At 33.7% G+C, this 25500-nt stretch overlaps 2 protein-coding genes across 3 annotated transcripts; both read right to left on the bottom strand.

The window, feature by feature from the left end:
- Window positions 1-15582: 15582 nt before the first annotated feature.
- LOC131631958 (uncharacterized RNA-binding protein C1827.05c-like) lies at window positions 15583-18190 on the bottom strand. 2 transcript variants are annotated; one of them, XM_058902722.1, is made up of 11 exons: window positions 18103-18190; window positions 18001-18064; window positions 17832-17925; window positions 17643-17757; window positions 17504-17559; window positions 17277-17324; window positions 17074-17171; window positions 16551-16620; window positions 16342-16452; window positions 16195-16246; window positions 15583-15880 (listed from the first exon to the last, which is right to left on the bottom strand). In XM_058902722.1, exons 3-10 carry the CDS (start codon window positions 17916-17918, stop codon window positions 16199-16201), a joined length of 633 nt encoding a protein of 210 aa, XP_058758705.1. In that variant the 5' UTR covers window positions 17919-17925; window positions 18001-18064; window positions 18103-18190; the 3' UTR covers window positions 15583-15880; window positions 16195-16198. The 2 variants fall into 2 exon arrangements, with proteins under 2 accessions (XP_058758705.1, XP_058758706.1); XM_058902723.1 differs by having other exon boundaries at window positions 18022-18188.
- A 1990-nt stretch (window positions 18191-20180) lies between these two features.
- On the bottom strand, window positions 20181-24155 carry LOC131631942 (putative potassium transporter 12). Its single transcript, XM_058902702.1, has 9 exons — window positions 23638-24155; window positions 23030-23258; window positions 22704-22952; window positions 22551-22601; window positions 22216-22476; window positions 22031-22083; window positions 21835-21949; window positions 21426-21680; window positions 20181-21333 (listed from the first exon to the last, which is right to left on the bottom strand). The coding sequence occupies exons 1-9, from the start codon at window positions 23896-23898 to the stop codon at window positions 20288-20290; spliced, it is 2520 nt and encodes an 839-aa protein (XP_058758685.1). The 5' UTR covers window positions 23899-24155; the 3' UTR covers window positions 20181-20287.
- Between the last annotated feature and the right edge of the window lie 1345 nt (window positions 24156-25500).

Genomic DNA, 25500 nt, shown 5'->3' with positions numbered 1-25500 from the left:
ATTCAATTGATATTTGCTAGTTAGTATGTGAGCTGTTGGCCTCAGGTTAAACTCCTAACAAGAAATTTGTGAGCTGTAAGCTAAAACAAATCATAGCTTTTAAGGGCTTTCATTAAAGTTTTGAGTGATTTTGGAGATTTTTTCATTTCCTAGAGTTTTCTATCTTAAACATCTAAATACTTAATCTCTCATCAATTTTAAATCAAACCTTGCAGTCACAAGTGTTATGAAGTGTTTTTATTCAAAGAAATTCCTCTTTGGTTGATTTCTACTGATTGGATGAGTCTTTATTCATCCTAAATCTGTAGTGTGCTTTCACCATGTTAGTTTCTAGTTTAATTTAGTAGAGTTATAACAATTGTTGTGTAAAAATTGAAGTGTCGTGACAAAAAAATAATTAAAACTCTTATGTTAATTGATTTAATTTTCTTTTTTCTTCTCCAATCACTTTAATAAATTGAAGTATAAAGAAACCAAATAGAAAACGAAAGTAAAAACTATTCTCAATTCTTTTATAATTTATTTTACAAATGAAAATAAATTTTGTATAACAAAGCATACTACACAATAGATTATTAATTTATTACTGTGATTATATTAAATTTATAAATTTAGACTTACTATAAAAATTAAAATTAATTATTTTATTATAAAATAAATTATATTTTTAATTTTAAAAAAAGGAGGTTTAAGACATTTTAAATACTTTTGCGTTATTTTATTTATAAATATTTTTTAAATAATTAAATATAAAATTTTAAAATATAAAAGACTACCAAATTTAAATAAATTATTAAAAATAAATTATTATAAAATTATTAATATCTTTTAATATTATTTTTAAAATATAATTATTCTTATGTATTATTGATTTTTTTATTTATGATTTATCAATCGAAATTCAACTTCGTTACTTTACTCATTCCATTTAATATGTTTATACATAAATTGAATTTATCATTGTTATATTTTATAATTGTCATGTCTGACTATGTCGTATTTTAGTGAAGTGATTATCATGTTATAACGTTTGAATCATTGTTATGTGTTAATACATAAAAAAATATTTTAATTTATTTGATGGTTTGTCTCTGTGACAAAAGTTGTCACTCAATTTAATGAGTTACAAGAATTTCAAATATATTAGAACTGTCCTTGAGTTTTTGGTTTTGCCAAAGAAAAATTTAAAGATAGATGGAATTTTTTAAAGAATATTCCTCAGGTAACGAACCTGCTCGGAATATCCTCCGTCTGTTTGTCATGCCACTCTTTGTTTCTTTTTTATCTTTTAATACTTTATCTTTATAAAGAAAATTATTATTAGCTATTTAAAATTAAAGGTAATTTGCCTTTAAAAAGATAATTACCCACATGTTAATCATCTAATGATACTCCATTGTTAATCTACCGCTCAAAATAACCATTATTAATATCATTTTTTAATTTAAATAACCATTATTATTAAACATGACATGACAAAAAAGCATATGAGAAATGTTTTGGAAAAAATAGGGGTGTCAATAGTGTCTTATCTTACTCCAAAATAACAGCTCCCATGACAAAGAGATTTTGTCTTGCCATTCCCCCAAATTATCCCTGGCACCTTCCAAAATAGTTGAAAAGACCAAAATATTCAACTAAAATCATTTATTACATTTTTAGAAATCTGCGTGGATCAGCGGATTTTTCAAATTTTAGGACAATATTAGAAATTTGAGTAGTGTACCGGAAATTTCGCGAAAACAAGTAAGTTTCCGGTATTTTTATAAAAAATTTCGGTATTTTTTTTACCGGAAATTGTGAATTTCCGGTATTTTGTACCGGCAATTTTAAAATTTACGGTATTTTGTACCAGAAATTTCAAAATTTCCGGTATCTTTATAAATTTTTTAAAATACCGTAAATTTTGAAATTTCTGGTATTTTCTCCAGTACCGGAAATTTCTGGTATTTCTATTTTTTTAAATGCTATATTTCTTATACTTTTTAATTTTTTTCTGTAAGGACTAGAGGCAGGGATGATACTGTTGCGGGTTGGGTCATCGATAGAGCCGAGGCTCGTGCTCGGGCTGATACTGATGAGGCTGGTACGTCAGTCTTACGTGCTGGACGCGTTGCTCCGACCAGTTATAACCGGAAACAGAGGGCTGAGCAGGCGCTGGCGGATAGGGGGTTCCGTGCACCTCGGCGCCGGGGTGGCAGAGCTTCCACTACTTTGGACGGGCAAGTGCAGCAGGATGAGGTTGCAGAGGTTGTGCCGGGGGTTGTTGTTCAGGAGTCGGTGGCTATAGCTGGGGAGGGGGTTGCTGATGAAGGGGTGCCTAGAGTTGAGGAGCAGGTACCTGTTGTTGATGAGGGGGTGGTTATAGTTGAGGAGCGGGTGACTGTGGTTGATGAGGGGGTTGTCGAGGAGCGGGTGGTGCATGATACGGACACCACCTGTAACACCCATAATTTCATAAATTAATTTAATTGAGTTTTTAATTTAATTAATTGATTTTATTTAATTATTCGGTGGGTTAAATTGGGAATTGGGAGAATAATTGTAATGGACCATTATTGTAGTTAGTAAGAGGGAGGGTGTTAAAGCTAAGGCCTTTACTAAAGTTATGTTGTGTTTTTCATAAAACAAGAGTTTTGGAAGAAGAGAAACACAAGTTCATTTGGGAGAACGCAGAGAACGTGAAAGTGCGAAAGAGCAAGGAAGAGGAAGAACCAAGATCAACCTTCGAGGTAAGGGGGGGACTCTTCCGGTTAATCTTTATTATCGATTTATGAATAATAGGATTGAATTGTAGGTTGTTTGATTCAATGGGTATGTGTTGGGTGTTGGGAATTTTGGGGTTTTGGAGAAGTTTAGGTTCAATTCATGATATGTGATGCAATTGATTTGTTGTGAATGATAATTGATGTTGGAAATGTTTGTATTGTGATATAATTGTGTCAAATGTCTGGATTTTATGTTGTTTGTGGTGTGTAATCGTAATGGTACGAAGTTAGAATGATGGAGAATGGAAAATTATGTCAAAAGCTGTATTTTCAGGTTACAGATGCGAAGTAACCGGTTACATGGTATGAGGTAACCGGTTACCACTGTTGGTTTTGGGGAAAAGTTTCTGTCTGGGAGGCAGTAACCGGTTACATGTTTTGGAGTAACCGGTTACCAAAGTTACAAATAGGATTTGTGGGAACTCCGTCAGGCAGTAACCGGTTACTTGAGTTGAGGTAACCGGTTACCGCTGAGCAATTTTATTAAAATAGTTACTGCCATGTGTAGTAACTGGTTACTTGGGTTGAGGTAACCGGTTACCACTGAACATTTTCAAAATATTGTTTCTGTAAAAGGGGCAGTAATTGGTTACTTGAAATGAGGTAACCGGTTACCGCTGTTTGTTTTTGAAAAATAAAATATTTTATAAAATCCGTAACTTCTGAACCGTTTTCCCGTTTTAAGTACTGTTTTGAGTACCGTGGAGCTGATGAGTTATGCTATCATATTAAATGAAATGTTGTGTGGTGTGAATTATATAATATGATTATTTGGATTATGTTGAGGTGTGAACATAGTATCTGTAATTGTTGTTGGTGTTGAAATATAATAACTGTTGTTCATATTTTGATGTTGATGATTAGCATGCGATAGGTGATGCATGCATATATAATCATATTGGTGGCTGTATCCGGCGGTGTTGGATCAGTGGTAGCTAATTTCCATTGTGTGGAATTAGTGAGTGGAGGTAGCCGTATCCTTGACGATGGTGGATCGGTGAGATGGGTTAATCCCATGTTTGGTACCATATGCATGTAGTTGCATTGCATTAGGCTATATGTATGACTATAACATGAACGGAAGATGTCCAATGTTATAATGTGGTGTGATTGATGTAATTGATGTGTTTGCTGTATGGCTGAATACCTGAATATATTCAATTAGGTGAATGATGTACATGATATCTTGTTATTTATGAATTTATAACATTGATTAATTGTGAATGAGACTCACCCTTACTGTTGTTATTTTTCAGATTGAAGTGTAGCCGTATTTGCCTTGGTGAGGATAGCTCGTAGGCTGTTTCGATAGTTTTAGAGTCGTGTCGTGCTCTGGTCTTGTAACACTGGGGAATGTTTGTCTTTAGAGTTGGATATTAACTCTTGTTTTGGTTTTATTGTTGAATAATATTGTTTATGCCTTGAGTATGGTAGACGTTGGTTTTCATTATTCAATTGAATGAAGTATTCCGCTGTGTTTGAAACATGTTTGAAGTTATTTATGTTCCTCGGAATAGCATGACAGATATTTTGTTTTATGTGAAGTAGTTGTAACGCTCTTAATTACATGTTTACTCTGAAAATATTTTATTTAATTATCGGGGGTTTTAGAAGGGTGTTACACCACCATAGGTGCATTTATAGTGCCCTCAGTATAGAGTGATGAGGTTTTTCCAGGAGGACCTTCTGACATGTCCGTTTTGACAGGATATGCTGACCATGTCGCTTTTAAGATATGGCAGGGCGAGGTATGTAACATTGCTTAATTTTTATTATGCAATTTGATTTATACTATTGTGTTTTAATTGTATTTTTTTGTTACAGGAGCGTCCAGTGTTGAAGGTCACTTTTGGGTCGAAGTTGAAGAACTTCCCCGAGAGACCGATGCCTGAGGAGGTGGCGAGGATAGTTCGGGAGTTCCATTTGTTGGACTTTGTTGGATGCTCCCTGACGATGTTGGACGCCCCTCTATCATTAGCTTTTGTAGAGAGATGGCACCCGGAGACATCATCCTTCCATTTTCCATTCGGGGAAATGACGGTGACTCTCGATGATGTGCATTCCTTGTTTCACCTTCTGATAGCTGGTGAGGGATGCGTTAGAGGTTGATGAGCTAGCTGTGCTTAAGGAGTTTGGTGACACTCGGGGCTTTCACCTCAGGATGTCTTGGTTGAGGAAGGTTTATCAGCAACTTGTCGATGCAGAGAGGTACAAGGCTGCCGCTAGGGCGTGCATGCTACATTTAGTGGCATGTACTCTCTTTGCGGACAAGTTAGCATATTATATAGATGTCTACTATCTTACTCTCTTCAGCGACCTTGATACCCCGTGTTGGGCTTGGGGAGTGGCTGCTCTGACGATGCTATACACAGCGCTTGATGTCGCATCTTATCCTGACACCAGACAGCTTGCTGGTTATTTGAGCATGCTACAGATATATATTCTCACATGGTTTTTTGTATTTTATTATATTTTACCTGGGCTTGATTATTTTTATTTCTGCAATGTTTGATCTACGAGCACTTTCCTCGCATCTGTGAGCGGAGGAACCACCGTTGTGCGACTGCTCACCCTTGTGTGATGAGGTGGAAGGCCAGACAGACCCTTCCAGGAGAGGCAACCTTGATGGAGTATAGGGGGGGACTGGATGCTCTGACGCTGGATGATGTCATCTGGACACCGTATACAGGTCACCGCAAGTATATTCCTTTTGATGTAGCTTCTTTATATTCAGGGTATGTCAGATGGGAGACCCATGTGGCTAGACACTTGCCTGAGAGGTGTCTACGCCAGTTTGGTTATATATAGGGCATCCCACGGCCGGTCCTAGAGGCTCCAACTGGTGACATTGATCGCTGGTTTGAGAGTCACATCCTCAGCTCCCCCCGTGAGATCATGGATACAACCGTTGCGGTTCAGCAGCCTGAGCAGTGTCAGGATGGATACTTGGAGTGGTTCCTTAGAGTGTCACACCCTAGGGTTATCCCCCCATCTGCCGCATCATATGATGTTCCAGGGCCTTCAGGTACCAGTGATTCTTCACCACCACCTCCACCACCTCCACCTCCCGCTGGTGACAAGGACAGCCGCCTGCAGTACATCGCAGTTCACTTGGATAGCCTCATGGGTCTGGTGAACCCTGATGGTGAGGTCCATAGTATTTTAGCTAGGTTGGCGGATGTTGCCTGTGGAGGACCTATGTAGATTTATTTTGTTATCATTGTATTATTTTGTATATTTTGTACGAACATCTTATGTGTGAACATCTTTTTTATTGTATAATCTTTTTTTTTGGCTAGTACATGTTTCGAGTAGATAATGAACATCAAATGACAAATAACAAACAAACACAGTTAACAAACATTAAATGACAAATAACAAACAAGCATATACAGTACTCCGAAACATGAAAACCTAGGCACTATCGGAAGACTCTAGATGAATCAGACACTTCATTATGTCATCAACGGATCTTTGGATCTGCGCATCCAATTTGATCGGACCTTTAGTTATCCTACGGCGAAATGATTTCCACATGGCCTTCACATCTTCATCATTCTTCAACTCGATTAAGTTGTATTTCACCCTTCCATTTGTATCAATCCAGTCCTCCCGAAACTCGATCTTTGTCACTCTTCTGTTATCGGAATCAGGCAGCAAATTATTCAACGTTTCTTTCAAGGTGGCAAAGGATTTAACGTCATCTATAATATTCGTTTGAACAGCAGGGTTGCGGCCATTGAAATACACAGATACTTTAATCAAATACTGAGGAAGAGGCATTTTGTTGAAATGATGTGTTATCATATAACGCTAACATCCCTATTTATTCAAATAGTGGTGCATTCTATACCACACAAATGTGTCGGTGCAATCAGGATCCTCCAAAAGTGTCGGCAAAATCTCAACCGTTTAAAAAACCAAAAAATTGAAACATACCGGAAATTTAGTTTATTTGAAATTTCCGGTATGCCGAAAATTTGAAAATTCTGGTTTACCTGAAATTTCAAATTTCCGGTATACCAGAAATTTCAAATAAAGTAAATTTTCGGTATGGTGTACCAGAAATTCCAAAATAACTGAATTTCCGGTATTTAGTACTGGAAATTTTGTGATGCAAACCGGAAATTTACTTAGGAAATTCTTTCTTTTTCACATTCTTTTATCAGGGGTAAAATTGGATTAAAATAAATTGGGGGGTGACAGGTCTAAAAAAGGGGGTGGCAAGTTAATTCCTCCATAGTATATGTGAAATGTTTTAGCAAGGTTCATTTTTATCTTTAATTTAAATAGTTGTTTCTATGGTCAAAGCAACAAGAGAGTGAAACACATGGGTAAAACTCATAGAGACAAAGAGTGATTTTGTTTTCTCTTCTTAGTGTGTCTATACCCATCACCATAAATCTTTCTCTTCTTCTCTAGAACAACTTCTTGATTATGAGTTCATGTCATATTCATTCTACTTTTTTTGTTGCATCTTGTTCTTGTGCAATTTGTTATTATTTTAAGTGAATTGGAGAGAGTGAGCCGATTAATCTTGTTGTGTTGTTCATGATTAATCAAGCTCTTGATAACAATCAAGTACCAAAACCTATTTGCCCAGAAAGTTGAGAGAACCTAGTGAGTGTGTGTTCTTCATTCACATTCATCTAAACCCTTGACTAATACCATGTGCTTTTATAGTGTTTGTGAGATATTCTGGCATATTTCATCATCTTCATCCTTAGTCTTTTTTTATTGTTGAGGACCTTCTTCTCTAAAGATTGACTGTTGAGGGAGACTAGTGGTACATTAAGGTATCTAATATTTTAGTGTGAAGTTTTTTGTTTGTTACAGTTAAAGAAATCATTTCTTGAGTGCAATTTTATATTTGTTGTTATCTATCAAGAAGAGAGTTTCAATATACTCCAAGGAAGACTTTGGCGAAACCAAGTATCAATTGTCTGTAAGGTGAAGATGGAAGTTGTCCATCTTTGGTGGAGTTGGGAAAAGACTACTCGTAGCCAAAGTTGGAAGTTTTCCAATCAACGCTTAGCTAATGAAAATTGCTCTGACAAGAAACCAGTTGGATCAGATGGATTTCCACATACGAATACTTGGAGGAGGTTATTGTGGATAGCGAGGATATTGGATAAAGATCTTTCAGAGATCTTGTTTTTGTTAGCATTTGAGTTTCTACATCAACAGAGAGAATTATCGTTTGATAGTTCATAGTAACCAAAATGCTTGTAATCAAACTTATAAAAATAATGGAAGATTGTGATTATTTCCAATTATTTTTAACATCATTGAAGAGTGGAGTAGGAAAAGCGAGTACGAACGTCAAACCACTATATATCTCTATGTATCTTTTCTGCTTCCCTTATCTCCTTTTTATTTTCTAGTACTCATTAATTTGTTCTAGTGCATTAGTGCATTATTGTATTGATTGTATGCTATATATGCTAGATCGTGCTTAAAAAGATTTAATGTACACGCTTAGGTATGTGGTGTATCAATCTTATTGAAGTATCATGAATCCAATTATGTCTTGATAGAACATCTATGTAAAGAGTTTTAAGTTGCTTTGTTTAAAGTAGCTTTTGTTGTCTTGTGATAAATTTGCATTAGAAGTAATCAAGTACTTAGCAACATCATGTATCATTTCATTTGGTTTAATTCATTGAGATGCTTCTAAGTTCTCCTGTTTTTGTGTTTTCCTTTCGCGCCTCTTAAAATCTCTGATTTCATACATGATACCTAAAATGTTTTTGAAATTGTCTTAAAGGGAAATAGTTTATTCAATACCCCTTCTAGACCTCTTTGTGTTCATATTCTCACCCAACACACATGTAGGCTTAGCACCTCTAAAGGCCTGATACTCAGGCTTAGGATCAGAAGCAACCTGAGAAAGAGGTGCAGGCTCAGAACTAGCAGTCTGAGACTCAGGATGAGCAGATAAGTGAGGAAAGGTATGAGTTAGATTCAAGGAAACAAGGTCCGAAATAGAATATTTCTATAACTTAGCAAGTCGGAGTTCATGAGCAACCAGAAGTATCTCAACTTCATCCAAATCCATGATACCAAACTAACTTTCAATCACAGACACAACAAGAGCATATTAAGAAGTCAAACCTTCAATAATCACTTCAATATGATGAGAAAAAGGCACATGATCCCCAATTGAGGCTAAAACATCCATTATAGTTCTGATTTTGTACGAGTAATCTGAAATTGAGAGTGAATCCAAGGTGGTAGCCCGAAGTTCAACGCGGAGTTGCCTTGCACGAGCTCGAATATGTTTTTGGAAATAATTGAAGAGATGGTCCCAAAGTTGATGAGAGTTCAAGAAACCAAGCACACGGGAGAAGATTTCGCTCGAGAGAATGGGTTAGAGCCAAGACAATAGTAACTGATCCTTTTGCAACCAAACAAAATAAGCAAAATTCACCATTCCAATGTTTCGAGCATATTCATCAAGAAGTTGAGGAGGAATTTTAGTGCAGATAACAAAATCAGTGAGACCGTGAGCATTTGTGTATGGTTCAACCATGAACATCGTCATGCGCGACTGGTGCTACAGACGTTTGAGAGGAGGAGATCTGAGCGAAAGGTGACGACGAAGCAGAGGAAGAAGACGCCATGACCTAGGATTACGTTAACAATCTGATACCATGATAGAAACCACAATTGAGTTTATTATTTTCTATAACAAAAGTGAGCCTATTTGTTTTTATGCAACAACCAAGTAATCTGCTATAGCAGGTTATGCCAAATTGACATTTGTCAATCTTGGTAGTTCCAAGCTTTTTTTTTTTAAAAATATTATCCTAATAAGGCTAGATTGTGTTGAAGCAAATAGTTAAAAAAAATATCAGTGATAATAAAATACATTGTCATAATGTCTTATTACACACTAATATAATATCAAATTAAATTGCAGACAATACAATTGATGATTACGTAATATCAAACAAAAAAGAAAATTGAAGATGCGGCGATATCAAATCAAATCACTTCCATCATCTCTAAAAATCTATATTTTTCTTTCATCTTCAACCCAAATTCATTCATCATATTCATTTTCATCATTCCTAAAAATTCATACTCATCTATTAATTTCATCTTCCACCACAATTATCTGAGCTTGAAACCTTGACTTTGATTTTGAAGCAAAAAGCTTATATGAGAAGCACTTGAGATTCCTTTCTAGCAAACATTCATCAGAACTACTGATGTTTCTTTATAAACTGATGAAATAGTCTTTCTGAGGCGCGCCAAAAATGATTCTGATGATTCTTCCATATAAGAGTCCTGAATCGATTAGAATACAATATCTGCACAGTCAAGAAACTATTAGAGTACAAAATTGTTACATATAAAATATGTGAATTATTGTCATCAAACTAGAGATTTTACGCATAACCAAATCTTGTTCTAACACTTCTTTTGTTGAATTTTCCCTTCCTCACTCTCATAACTCTGCATTTTTCTAATTATTGAAATGTCAACTTCTGCCCCTTTCTTTCTACTCGTTGAATTTTCTAAGTATTTTCATGAATTCTCTTTCAGAAAATTATGTTAATTTCTCCTCGTGTGAGTTGGAAAATTATCAAGTATAATTTTTGGATTCTCTTTAGAGAATTATTCAAATTTCTATTTGTTTAAGAAATCATTTTGAATGGTCAAATGAACATTTTTGAATTCTCTTTGGAGAATTATTAGAATTTCTCATGGTTTGAGAAATTATTCCGACGAGTCGTTAAACTAGATACTACGAGTGGTATTTATATCATATTCAAATGGTTTTTGAACCATCATAAGATATACTTCTAGACCAATTATCTACCCTGCAAGTAGTAATCGTACAATATAGAACTGAGCTGTTTTATCCTAGAGGTGACGCGGTAGTTTGACTGCTTTGCATAATTTTGAGCAGTGCCGTGAAATGTCTTAAAGAGAGCGAATTGTTCTCTGACTCGTATAATTTCTTCACTGACAATTTTTCAAAATCGTAAAACAACAAACCTTGGCTATCGAAGAAGTTATTAGTAATTCTGCGACCATTGTCTCTGACAGACCATTTAAGTTTGAGGATTTTCACTTCATACATTGGCAAGCTAAAATGAAAATTTTTTTAACCTTAAAAAAGGTTGCCCACGTTTTGATTGAGGATATTCCTATTGTTCCTTCTGGGTCAACCAAATAAACTAATGGTAACAAAATTAAATTCAAACGAAATTGTTAACTCGTCTGAATTATACTCTGCTGCAAAAGCTAAAGCAGATGACTTATGGCTCAGAAAAAATAGTCATCTATAAAGATAATGACTATCTTTGCAAAAACCAAATTTAAAAGAGTCTCACCGATGATATGTATGATTACTAAAATAACTACGAGATTGCTAAACATGTATGGGAAGCTCTGAAAAATAAATATGATACTGAAGAATCTGGAACAAAGAAGTATGTTCTTAGCCGCTACCTCAAGTATCAAATGGTAAAGATGAAAGGTCTGTGGAGACTCAATGTTGTGAACTTCAAAAGATTACTTATAAGATCATTACAAAAGTTGTGTGTTTAGGTGAACAGTTTCAAATTTCTTTTATTATTGACAAACTTCTCCCTAGATTGAATTTTTTAAAAATTATGTTCTGCTACAAAATAAAACAATTTTTAATTGAGAGACTAATTATTCGCCTTTGAATTGAAGAAGAACCTTAAATACATGATCAAAGAGAAAAAGTCTTGGTTCTTTCAAACAACAAAAATAAATTCGGTGTAGTTCTGAAGTCTTTTGGAAAATTATTAAAGAATTAGAACTGCAACGTTGTGAGCCGAATTAAGAATATGAACCCTTCAAGGGTCTCAATTACTATAATTGATAGGCAACAACCACCATCACAAACAAATGACATTGTTGTTTTCTCTTGCTTCAATTGTAGAAAACTAGATCATATGATTAAGAAATGTAATATCAAGTTTAAACCTTGTGTGGCCCCTAATGCATTGGTTAACTTGATTGATGAGAAATTCATTAGCATGACATATTCACTTACTAATTTTCCCCTCTATTTATATTTAAGTCAAGTTATTACATTTGTCAACAAAAAAAAAGTCAAGTTATTACATTGATATTAGTATTCTATTGAAATTCAAGTATATATGTGGATTTTCATATTAACTTAGTTTAACATCTTCATAGTGAGTTACATTGATTAGGATTTAGGAATTATACTTTGATGCTTTAACATGTATACATAAATTGTTGCTAGCGAATATATTGCACTTCATATATTGGACTTCTCATTTCAGATTCAATGAGTTTATGTCGAACTTTGTTCCATGAATAGTGTTGCATTTTCTTTCATGTTTATTTGTTCATTATATTATAATCTTGCATAAATTTATGTTTTTCTAACAATAAATTTTACTTTTGAATTTTTGTTTCTGTTAAAAAAACTAAGCATTTCATGATTATATAACAATAAATTTTACTTTTTGCATCTTCCGAATTTTTAATAATTAATTGACCTTAATAAATATTTGAAATTCCATTCTATCGGTAGTTAATTAGTAAGATGATAATTAAAAGGGAAATGCTATTTTAAGTGATTAAAATAGTAAGTTTTTTTAAAAATGCGTGCATTTAATGTATTAAAAATGCATTGAAAATTGAAATCATAACTTAATATAAAATTATTTTCTTTATTTAGTATGCTTAAAGAGTGCCCTAAGAGCACTCGTTAGCAAGATCCTAATTAAAATTGTTACATTCAATTAATTTAGTGGTTCAAATTATTCAAACTATTGAAATCTAAAATATAATATGTGATAAAAATTATCAATTACATTAATCTTCTCACAAAATTTTAATCGGATAAATCACTCCAACAAAATAAGATGTAAATAATTACAGGTTGTTAACCAAAAAAACAAGAGAGAGTGATTTGTTGTAGTCATTAAAATGGCGCAGTCACACAGATAATTAAATTAGGTATCAATCGGTTTTGATTGGGTACCGGTACCTTTAAGTAAAATTATCTAAACTTTGTAATTTATGAATTTTGATTGGATACTAGTATCTTTAAACAAAATTTATTTAAAGAGTGAAGACCCATTTTGGTCCCTCACAAATATTACACGAGTCAAATTAGTCCCTCACAAAAAAATTGACTCAATTTAATCCCTTACAAAATTTAACCGGATCATATTAGTCCTTCTGCTAATGTTTTTCTCAAATCGGTTTTTTCTACTTCTAAACCGGTTCTTTTCATACTTCTAAACCGTGACTGGACTGACACGTTAGATTTTTTTTTAAATACTAAATTAATTTTTATTTTTAATTTCATTTTTAAACAGTTATCAATGAATAATATCAAAAAAGCCAAAATTATTTCTTATAAAGTAATTTTTAAACAAGTAATTTCCATGATTTCTACTAATATTAACAAATTCTATACATAAATTTTTACCTATGAGGTCTCAAATCCAAGTCCCTTCAAGTTAAATGATTTTCACTTTACAACTAGCAATTTCTATTGTTAGTAAAGTGATTATCATTTACAACTAGATAAATCAATTTCTATTGGTAATAAAGTGATTATCATTTACAACTAGACAAATCAATTTCTACGGTTAGTAAAATGACTATCAATAACAACTAGACAAATCAATTTCTATTGTTAGTAAAGTGACTATTATTTACATATAGACAAATCAATTTCTATTGTATTAAATTGACTGTCATTTAATCTGAAGAGACTTAGGTTCGAGACCATATTGATACAAATTTTGTATTTTTTATTTTAAATTTAGAATTGTTTAAGATTAACCACGTGGGCCTGAGTTCAACTCGTTATAAGAAACAATTTGGGCTTTTTTATATTATTAATTCATAATTGCTTAAAAATTAAATTAAAAATAAATAAAATTCAACGTGGCAGTCCAGTCACGGTTTAAAACTAGAAAAAAAAAACTGATTTAAGAAAAATATTAGCAGAAGGACTAATATGATCCGGTTAAATTTTGTAAGGGATTAAGTTGAGTCAATTTTTTTGTGAGGGACTAATTTGACTCATGTAATATTTGTGAGGGACCAAAATGGGTCTTCACTCTTATTTAAATTTTTATGATATTATATTATCATCCTAATATATATGTTTGAATTTGATAGATTTGATTTAATAATGACAACCAACATAATACCTAGTGTTGGCATGGAGTTTGACAGTATATATGAAGTTTGGAAATTTTGGCTTGATTATGGAAAAGCAATTGGTTTTGGAGTAAGAAAACAATACCTCAACAAAAAAAAAAAGATGGATCCATTAAATCATGCCGATTTGTTTGTTGCAAGGAGGGTAATCGAACGGCCGATAAAATATCTTTTTTAGTTAAGAATCCTAGGGCTGAAACAACATCTGGGTGTCGAGCAAGAATTGCACTAAGTGCAAAGAATAATAAATTTGTAATCCAAGAGTCCATGACCATGAGCATAATCACCCTTTACAACTTGTTGATACGACACACATACTAGCATCATGTAAAATATCTGAAGTTCAAGCACATGAAATTGAATTGGCAGAGGACTCTGGATTGAGTAAAAGGCTTCATTTCAACTTATGAGTGCACATGATGGAGGAAGAACTAATCTTGGTTATATACAATTGGATGTCAGGAACTACCTCAAAGAAAGAAGACAATAAAGCATGGTGTATGGAGAAATTGGTTGTGTCATGGAGTATTTTCAAACTCAGCAATTGGAGAATCCATCATTTTACCATTGTATTTATGATGTGCTGATTTTTTTATGATCATTGAAGGATGTTGAATCTTTGAGTCAAATAGAAAGTGAAACATCTAGTTTGGCACATCCTTATGAGATATCATAAACAAGTGGAAGCAATTTGATCAATCCTTGTAAATCATCTCAAACAAGTGGAAATCAATTTAGTTTTAGAAATCAATTTAGTTTTACTAGATTGTTAATGGTAAGATCACTTATCAGGAATAAAAATATTTATATATTTGTAGTTTCTAATGACATTATGTATTTTACTTTATTATTGTAGGAGTCTTTTAATGTTGAATGAAGAACAAAGAAGATGATATTCTTTAAACATGGATGTCTTTCTTGAGTTGTTGCAATATCTTTTATAATTTTGTAGAGGAATGACAAGACCAATCCTGCAACAAATGTTATAATTTTGGAGAAGAATGATAATATCTCTTTTATTTTGTGGAGTTGACATATAAAATTATTTGTTCAATTAGTATTTATAATAGTGTTTATAATCATAGCTTTTTTGAGTTACACAGAACTGATAAAATCAGTGTAACATAGCATTGATTTTATACCAGTAGCTTTTTTTAGTTACTCAAAACTAATAAAATACTTACCAAGTGATTATAACATAACATTGTTTTTCATAACAATATACTTATTGCTTTACAATAAGCTTATCAGTATAAGACCTAAATAAATAAATAAATGCTACAATGGTGCATAGTTTGCGAATTGCAAATATATGCATCATCACTTCTTTTTGCAGTTTCAACTTTCGACATGCAATGGTTATAAAAACCCGCTTGTTTAACTCAGATGAAGGAAAACGGCAGTGTTCAGTCCATAAATAGTTGATATCAAAATATTTTGCTAGAATGTTATAATTTCTACTTTGTTTTTCCTCCATTGTAACATAAAAACAGTGCTGAAGAATATCACATTTTAATTGGCAAAAAACTATACCAGAAACTGTTGATCAGGGAACTTGACCTAAGCATAAGATAATTTAAATGCATTTTATATCCATATTTCAACATGTATAAGATAATTGTCAACTTGACCTAAGCATAAGATATCTATATTTCAAGATGTATGATTTTTACTGTCAACAAAGTCTATTTCAGTATCCAAAACCAATAAACTGGTTCATCGAGTGCAACAAAAACTAATGACTAGTGAAATGGATAACACTTCCACAAAATATTTTCCTAAATGTTCAGAGATTCTCAAAAACAAAACAGGAGGAGGCTCTTGCCCCATAGTACATTAGGTAATTTAAAAATCCTACAAAACACACTTACTGGTCATCATCCTTCATGACATCCTAAACCATCATCGGCCTTCATCTAGGGGGAAAAAGGTAACAACTAAATCAGTTAAATGTGTACACAATAGATTCAACATTACTGAGCAATATGCAAAATCATGTTTCATTGCAAGTATAACATCGAAAATAAATCCAGAGAAACATCAATTACAACATATGTCGAATGAAAATGGATCCTCCAATTATAAGTCAACTCAACCATTTTATGTTGGATAGTCTGATACCATAAAATTTGAAAAGAATTTACTCCTTAAAATCTAGTTAGAGCAATACATACAAAACGTAAACATGAGAGGATCGACTGGTTGAACTTTCAAGGAGAAAACATGTTACCTACTCAGTCTTCGAACTTTATCTTCTTTGGAGCAGGTTGGAGGTTACCCGCCTGCAACAGAAATTTGATATAAAATGAGACAATTCAAGACATGGACAGTCAAAACATATAATAAATAAAGAGATTAACAAAGGCAAAAAGCTTACAATCTGGGGACATTCATAATCAATGCCAGCAGCCTCTATCCTTTTACGGCGTTTTTTGTCACGTTTCATAACTCTGTCAACCAACTTTTTGTGTTCTTCCAGTGTCCTTTCCTGAAATGACAACTATGAATACATTTTCTTTGTATACGGAGCACCAGACTAATAAAAACACTAAAGATATACTTTCTTGTCACACTAGATAGATATACCTTGTCGTGTCGCTCTCGTTCAATTTGGAGAGAGTCCAAGGGCTTGTAACGGTAATTGAATCCTTTCCATCTACAAAGAAAAACATCACCTTTTCATTTAACCATCTTGATGTTATTGACGAAACAAATTAATTAACATCAGGCATGACATGTAATATACTATTGATTCAAATCTATTTCTACACATGATTTCGTCACATGGTATGTGCGCTACTCTAATTTCTTTGGGGAGAAGGGATCCGAAAAAGCATCATGGATGAAGGGGGTAACCAACCGAAAAAACCCGCAAACTGCGACTTTGAAAGTGTTACTGCACCATGGAACCATAACCATAGTCATTTTTATTTGAGATATCTAGGGGGATAGGTAGGCTTATATGCTGATTTTCCTATCATAGGATTCTATTCTAGTAAACTACCCGGGAATAGTTGATTCTCCAATAGAATTTCTTTTATGGCATATTAAACTCTCTTTAAACACGGGAAAAGAAAGAGAGAAAAACAACTCTTAAATAGTAACTTACAATCTTGGATGAACACTTTCTAAAGGCACCACATAAACCTGAAGAAGGTGTTCGAAAAGTAAATAATTGTGCATAGTATCAGCAACAATTTTTGCAACCTATAGAACATAGAAATAGAAATGTTAGCACAAACAAGAGTTTACAACAAAGATTATAATCAAAATTCAAAACCACAGTAATCATACAGATGAAACAACAGTTACCTCGGGTGATTCAAATTCTATGAACCCAAAATGTCTGGATTTTCCAGTCTGTTAAACCAGAAAAACAAATTAGTATGATCAACAAGGGGCACAATATATATAACGAAAGATGTATACCCTGGTACACCAATGACGTTAAAAGCTCAATAATCGCGATACTTCACAATAAATGCAACGATTTTGCAATGTAAACACAAGGAGGTGAAAAACAAGTTTAGGAACTTGACCTTTTTATTTCGGGCTATTCGCATCCTCTTGATGGTACCAAATTGTGCGAAATAAGCTGCAAAGACCAATCCGGCAAAATAACAATGTTAAAATATGAAGAAACAGTAAACATAAAGAAAAATGTAAAACAGTAAGCACCTTCCATCTCCTTCTCATAGAAGCCATGTGGAATTCTACCAATGTACAAAACAGGTGAAGTATTCTCCAGAGGTTTCAATTCAGGAAGTTTGCGACCCGGACCACCGGCTAAGGGCTACAACACAAAATCAGTCAGCAACAAGTTGAAAAAAAGAATTGAGAGCAAAAGTGGTATGAAGTTGGATGTACCAAAAAATCAGCACCCTCAGAAGGCTTAATTTTAGCGGTAACCCTTTTCATGTTCTTCTTCATAGCTTTCTTTGCCTTGGTCCCCATCACAACACTGTTAAAATTTGCAGTTAGCCACAAACAAATTGAAGAAAGGAAAAATATAAAGTTAGTTATGTAAGTGAAGTACCTGACAGAATAGAGAAAGCACCTGAGACGGTGGCTGAACGTGAAGACGGTGGCTGAACGTGAAGACGATGGCTGAACGTGAAGACGGTGGCTGAACGTGAAGGCGGTGGCGGTGTGGTGGTGGTGGCTGCGCTAGGGTTTGTTAAACCTTCAGAACAATATTTTGTACTGACTGGTTTTGTTACTTTATGTTTTTTTTTATGATTTCTTTTACAATGAACCGAACTGGGCTTGATTGTACAACCCGAATGATTATTGGCCCGAAATGAATTGCACCCTTAAGATATTATATTTATTATTGTTATAATGTTATTAATAATATTAATAGCAAATTGAAATATTATTTATGTAAATTTTAATGAGATATTATTTATTTTTTTAGTGGCATTGTGGATATATATTCATGTTATATAGTCATTTCGTTTAGCAATATTTTTATTTTTAATTAAATATTTAATTTATTTATAACGAGGTCTAAGTTTTACTATTAGCAACTGTGCTATCTTATTCATTCGAAATAAAGAAGCCACTTGAAAGCATGTGAAAGATGGAAAATATTTGTTATTTAATAAATACAAACAATTTAATATAAACTATTATATATTTTTAAATAACCAAAATTAATATTAAAACCAAAATGTTAGTAAAACTCAAAATTTTACAAAATCAAGTTTAAAAATAATAATTTGACTGTTAAAAATAGGACGGGTAAATTTGGGATATGAAATTATGCAAGGCTCAACAGTTTATCTACTTATCTCATGATCTTAACATTTCTCATCATCAATCAATCACCATTTGTTGTGACAATAGGAGTGCAATTCACATTACTACTAATTCATTATTCCATGAACGCACGAAACATATAGAAATGGACTACCACTTCGTCTACAACAACATCCAATCCAAGACCATTTCATCTCATGCCCATCAATTTAGAGATTCGGGTGGAAGATTTATTTACAAATCCACCGCACCTTGATCATTTTACTTGTTTAGTTTCCAAACTTTGAATGTTGAATATTCATTCGAGATTGAGGGGATGTTAAAATATTATTTTTATTATTTTTCAATTTTATGATTATTAGGCCCATATAATTTTAGTTGGGTTGAATGTTTTCTTGTAATTTTCATTTTTCAGTAAAATAAAATTTTATGTTTTCACTCGGTTTTCACATGCCTGCTGTCAAGTGTCAAAAGTATACTCCCTTAAAATCTCTTATTACCCTCCCCACAGTCCATTTAGATCCTCTCCTTCAAAAATATCATTTTCTTAGGATATATCCTAAAATAAGTCTTCTAAATTCTCTCAAAATATTATTGTAAGTGTTATATTAATCCAGCACCTATACACTAGGTGCGTACACAATAATAACATTGAAAATGTCTTTTTTCTACTATAAATTTCAAGGCTATATGATATGATCTCATACTATTTTCAAATCCACAATATCCTTCTTCTATTTCTTGACTACGATAATACTCACCCAATTTCCCGATCTAACTTTACAGGTGCACCAAAGCTTAATACCCGAATTGTCTAATTCTTTCGTCTTTTCACCCGTCCATTGAGTTTCTTGTAGGTACATGAAATTGATCTTTCTCCTAACCATAACGTTCACTATTTCTATAGATTTTGCACTAAGTGAGCTTATATTCCATATTATGAAACAAATCATACTCTTAAGACTTCTTTTTGCACTAAGTGAGCTTACATTCCATTACATTCCATATTATGAAACAAATCATACTCTTAAGGACTAACTTCTTTTTCCGCACTTGTTCACAATAATGTGAAAACTTTACTGCACCCAAACGGCAATTCGACAAAGTTTTACTTTGTGATCACTATATGAGAAATATTTTTTTAATTTATTTAAAGTTTAAATAATTAACTTTGTAACTAAAAAAACAAGAGTGCAACAATTAAAGTCAAGAGTAAAGTAACTAAAATAAGAGTGCAACAATTAAAGTCAAGAGTAAATACTATATACTTTTATTTTCTTATTTCATTATAATTAATATCATGTATCTTACTAGCTATGTTTGAAACCATTCTAAAATTCTAAAATGAAATATTTCATACTTAAAATATGTTGGCTCCATCACTTCAGAAATTGATATTCAACACAATTAGAGTGCTCTAACGACCAAAATAAAACTTCAAGCCAACATAATAACTCAACAAAATTTCCAATCATTGTTTACAGAGAAAAGTAACAACAACAATAACAATGTCTTGTTTTAAACTGAGATTACATTGCATGGCTCATTCATTGATTCAGAGTTCAGACCATATATGTCATTCCCACTTGAATGATATTGGTGTGAGGAACTTTCATATTTGCAGTACCTCCTCTGCAATTCTTTCTTAGAAATGCATAGAAATAGTTTATCATCAATTTCTTAAAGAAAAATGAGTCCTTCTTTGCCCTCACCTCTCCATGTCCAAGCAAATAAGTGAATCCCGAATCCATCGCTTCTCTAAGAGCCGAAAGCTCGTATTCAAGACTAGGATCTTCATCCAACGACATGTAACTAGACGGTAGTACTGTCGATGAAGCTTCACGGGAGACCGAAGTTCCTGTTTCTTCCATATTCTGACCTTGCATTAGTGGAATCCTAAGCTCTTCCACCGCAGGCGTAAGATCAGAATTTCTTGTATCCACCGAGACGCTGTCCAAGTCGTCGGTTAAGTTATCCTCCAACGCAGCTTCTAGCGCTTCCTTTCTCAAGAATTTCTCAAGGCTTTCGATAAGAAGTTGCTCGAATGCACGGTGATCTTCTTTGCGGCTGTCTTTGTAACCGTAGCGAGCAACGCAGCGGAACATATGGTAGTCTTTCGGACAAACTCTTCGGAATAAAAATCTTTCCTCTTGAGGAACCACGGGAACTGGAACATATTTAATGCAGACGAAAACTATGGTAGAGTGAAGAGCCGGAAGGCTTAGAAGGAACTGCAGAAAAATCGAGGGAACACCTTGGACAAGCTCGTTGTATAGCAAACCTATTCCTGGAACTCTTACCGTTCCGAGATTGGAACTAAGATCGAGCATTAAGTCCATTGAGATTTTTTCTCTGACTTCCCTTCGGTACTTCAATACACTTCCGTAGTTCCACGTGTACATCACGGAGAGGAAAAAGGTAGCGAAGGCGAGTGGAAGCCAGCCGCCTTCAAAGATTTTCGATAGGACCGAAGACATGTAAATAAGCTCCACAGAACCGAACACAAATAGGAAGCAAAATGCGAGAAACAAGTTTGTCTGCCAAATTAAAAGCATAACTAGTGTCACCAAGGTGGTGCTAACCATCATAACACCAACTTCAGCAATGCCTGCAATGCATCGAATGAAACAGATAATCAGATAATCATGTTAGTCGATCTTTCCGTATACTTTATGAAAATTGAAATCGTGGAAAGTTTACCATATGCATTTGCGATATCGGTAGTACTTTTGAAGATGTAAACGACAACGATGCACATGATCATCAGAAACCAGTTAATGACGGGGATGTAAATTTGACCCATGAACTTTTTTGAGGTATGAATTATCTTGAGCCTGGGGAAGCATCCCAGAGCCATTGATTGCTTAACGCACGAAAATGTAGCCGATATCATTGCTTGGCTTGCAATCATAGCACCAAGTGTCGCTATAACAAACACCGGCCAGAAGAGACTTTCTGTTTCACACAAAGCACAAACAGAAGGATCCAAAATGAGTAATAGACAAAACCACTAGAAACTCACACACAACCGTGAGTATCAGAGTTCCAACTATGGTGATAACGTCAAATCTAGCAATATCGGCTTCTATAATCTATAAACACTAATCACCTGGAACAGATTTGTAGAATACGCTTGAATACGATGCGGGGTTTTTCATCAGAAAAGCAGCTTGTCCCATATAGGCCAGAAGGAGACATGGAAACACCACAAAAGTGAAGGCAATCTGGATAAGCAATTGTACACGAGATTTAAGAAAGCAAACAAATTTAAATATTTTCATTTACTTATTCGAGGATTCACAAACCTGTATCGACGGTACAGTAAAATGTCCTAGATCAGCAAACATTGCTTCTGCGCCTGCACAGGAACGCACAAGAAAATTATAAGTTTCTTACTTCCATGACCTTAAGAGTTTTTTCAATGCAATATAAACATCATAGGTAGAAAATAATTCGTCGGTTATGTTTTGAACGATTGAAAGAGGCTTACCTGTAATGCAAAGAACACAACCCCCGAGAGCAGACCACGCAGTTTTTCCGTTATTCTTGAAGAAATAATAGATATATGCCGGGTTGAGTGCTCTCACAACAGTAATATCATATCTAAGCATGTTATATAGTCCAATAGAACCCAGAGAAAAGAACCATAAAGCAAGTACAGGGGCAAACATGAAACCCACTTTAGCGGTACCGAATCGTTGAATGCTGAACAAAGCCACCAGGACTACAATAGATATACTAACCACTTCGCCTGCAAGTAAAAGCATGAATTACATATCTAAGCAAAAGCATGAATTACGAATATCTAAGTTTAGTTATACCTACCTGTACCGAATCCGTTTATTTGATCCTGTAGACCGCTTATCGCAGACATCACTGCAACAAAGACGCACCGTTAAAAGCTATTTTTTTTAACATCGTACTTACTAATACAAAATAATAAGAAAATTCGTGCCAAAAAGTTGCTTGCTTACATACCTGATATCGCTGGAGTTAGAATTCCATCTCCGATAATCATGGAAGTTCCGATAAGAACCAACACTAACAACACGTTCTTCAAAATCGACGTCTTTTCCAAAGTCTCTTTTATTTTTAAAGCCCTTTGGAGTTCTGGAGTTGGAAGTTTGAGCCTAAAACTAGAGATTTGTTCATCAGCTTGTTGGCGATTCGGAAGCAGATTCACATTCGCATACCTACAAATCAGCGAGTATAGTGCAAACGTTCCTCCTACATTCGAGCAATTAACATATAAAAAACCATGAATCAAAGTATATAATTTATGAGTATGAAACTGAATCTGTTACCTTCTCCATTGTCATTAGCTTTGAGAACTATGAAAACATATTTTGCTAACGGAATAAGCGCTATCGTGTACATTACTAGCGATAACGCTCCCAAGACATCGTCGTCTGAGTTAATAGGAACCTTGCTGAAGACATCGGCAAAAACATAAAGAGGACTCGTTCCCATGTCACCATATACCACACCAAGAGTTTGAAATGCCAATGCAATGGTAGGCCAAAGGGAAAGGTCCTGATTCACAAAAGCACATAAGATTTTAAAGATAGAGCAACCTCCGCAACTGCATCAGACTGCAATTGCGGTATGATTTAAAATCATGCATGCGACAACATTTGGAACCGCGTGAGACAATTTTGCCAGCATTTTCATCAAAACTCAAAATTTCAGAACCCCAAAACTCGATTTTCTTCTAATGTAATTAAAAATCTTAACTTTAAGTATTTTTCAACCATATATTTCAAACATCCCCCAATTGCGGTATGATATAAAATTCACACTGCAACGGGCACAAGTGCACCGCAGCAACTGCAATGACCGCATCAGTGACCCCAATTTAAAACAGATGGCTAACACTATATATGCAATGTTAAATAAAAGGTGAATAACATACCTTGGAGTGTTGATCATGAGCTGCAGAAATCTCCATGGCTTCAACATCAAAGGAATCAACCCTTTTAGGCTTCTTAACAAGCCTCCTCCTAATTGAACCATACCCTTCTCTCCCATCACTTCCATTGCTCTTAGTAGACCAAGGAGGAGCCTCATCCCAATCAACTTCACTTCCATCAACCCACCTAGACTCACTACTTCCACCACTGACACTACTTCCCAACAACCTCACACTTCCCTCTTCAATCCTATCCAACACCATTCTTCCACACCAACAAGAAATAAACCAAAAACCAAAAACCCTGCTATCAAAACTGAATCAGCTCTTGAAAGTATGAAACTTTATCAATAAGTTTTGATGGTTCTTAAGATGAAAATTCATCCTATTTTTTTGTTCTGTGAAAAATGGACCATTGGAGTTTGAAGCAAAGAAGATAATAGCTTATGTTGATGTCACAATTGAAACATTCCAAAAAACCTGTTCTTTCAAACACAAGGTCAGGGTACAATCATGTGTCCTTTGTTTTTTATTTTCAACAAAAATTAAATAGTAATAATAATTGAGGATACAATGATTCAAAGTATATATTATATGAATTTTGTTTTTTTGGAGAACTCATTTGGAAGTATGTGAAATAAAAGGTAAATAAAAATTTCAACTTTAAAACTTATTTCCTGGTATTGGTGAAGGTTAATTTGGTGAATTATATTTATTGGTCAATTATGATGAATTAAAAATAATTATGGATTTAAGACTAAAAATATAAAATAGCTAAGATTGAATATAAAAACATATTTCCTCTTATTGTTGAAGGATAATTTGGTGAATATATTTACTAGTTTATCACCAAGAACTAAAAAATAAATATTTTTTTCAAAAATAAGAATAAATAAATAAGGGATAAAAACTATTTAAGATTGAATATTTACGTTTTTTTTTTTAATAAGGGGCTGTATTTAAAATTTAATATTTAAGATTGAAAACATGTAACTTTAATAATTTCTATTTAATTTATAATTAATGATTTCATAAAATGTTATTCATCTTTAACTTTATAAGAGTAAATTAAATTAAATTTATTATTTTGTATAATTAAAGTATACTGTTTTGTTCATGTTTATATGATATAAAATAACTAATTACATAAAAGTTGATAATAATTTTTTTACAATATGAACTGTTGGGACGCATATGATAAAAATTGATAAATTACTAAACTGAAAAATAAACTTTTATCATCTGCGTCCCAACTTCCCATTGAAACCGAAGTAGTAGAAGTGCATATTTGAAGGAATCGGCGCGACACATGGAGGTTATGGAGAGATTATGTGGTGATCATGATACACATACAACTACCATTTTTGTTGAAGGCTAAAGTCAATACAATAAGCTACTTACTCATGAAGATGCATATTTGAGACAGAGGGCCAGCATGCATTGGCTCAAACACGGAGATCTGAACACGAAGTTCTTTCATCAATAAGCTACAACTAGAAAGAAATTCAAAAAGATTGAGAAACTGAAAAGGGAGGATGGTAGCAGTGTGTCGGACCAACAAGAGCTAGGTGAGATTGCGAAATGCTACTTTGGAACTCTTTTTACGGGGTGGCTGAACCAAGGGTTTTTCCCGGCTTCGATTAATGATGCAAATATTTGTCGGATTCTTAAATGTTCTCCTCTTTGTAATATGAAAGATTTCCGACCCATTTCTTTGTGTAATGTGATATACAAAGTGCTTTCTAAAGTACTTGCAAATCGTATGAAGTTGTTATTAGATAGGTGTGTGTCAGAGGAGCAATCAGCTTTTGTGGAGGGTTGATCTATTTTGAATAATTCCATAATTGCAAGTGAATTCATTCATTC

Source organism: Vicia villosa, unplaced genomic scaffold (assembly GCF_029867415.1).
Source record: "Vicia villosa cultivar HV-30 ecotype Madison, WI unplaced genomic scaffold, Vvil1.0 ctg.000888F_1_1, whole genome shotgun sequence".
NCBI lineage: Eukaryota > Viridiplantae > Streptophyta > Magnoliopsida > Fabales > Fabaceae > Vicia > Vicia villosa.
The sequence above is the reverse complement of the archived record's forward strand: the minus strand, read 5'-3'. Positions and strand labels throughout refer to the sequence as shown.

Coding starts and splice junctions, on each gene's coding strand:
- LOC131631958 (XM_058902722.1), bottom strand. CDS start 17,918: ATGGGGACCAAGGCAAAGAAAGCTATGAAGAAGAACATGAAAAGGGTT. Junction 16,453..16,550: donor AACGAGAGCGACACGACAAG/GTATATCTATCT, acceptor TTGTCATTTCAG/GAAAGGACACTGGAAGAACA. Junction 16,247..16,341: donor ATTATGAATGTCCCCAGATT/GTAAGCTTTTTG, acceptor TTTCTGTTGCAG/GCGGGTAACCTCCAACCTGC.
- LOC131631942 (XM_058902702.1), bottom strand. CDS start 23,898: ATGGTGTTGGATAGGATTGAAGAGGGAAGTGTGAGGTTGTTGGGAAGT. Junction 22,477..22,550: donor AATAAACGGATTCGGTACAG/GTAGGTATAACT, acceptor TTTTACTTGCAG/GCGAAGTGGTTAGTATATCT. Junction 22,084..22,215: donor TTGTGTTCTTTGCATTACAG/GTAAGCCTCTTT, acceptor GTTCCTGTGCAG/GCGCAGAAGCAATGTTTGCT.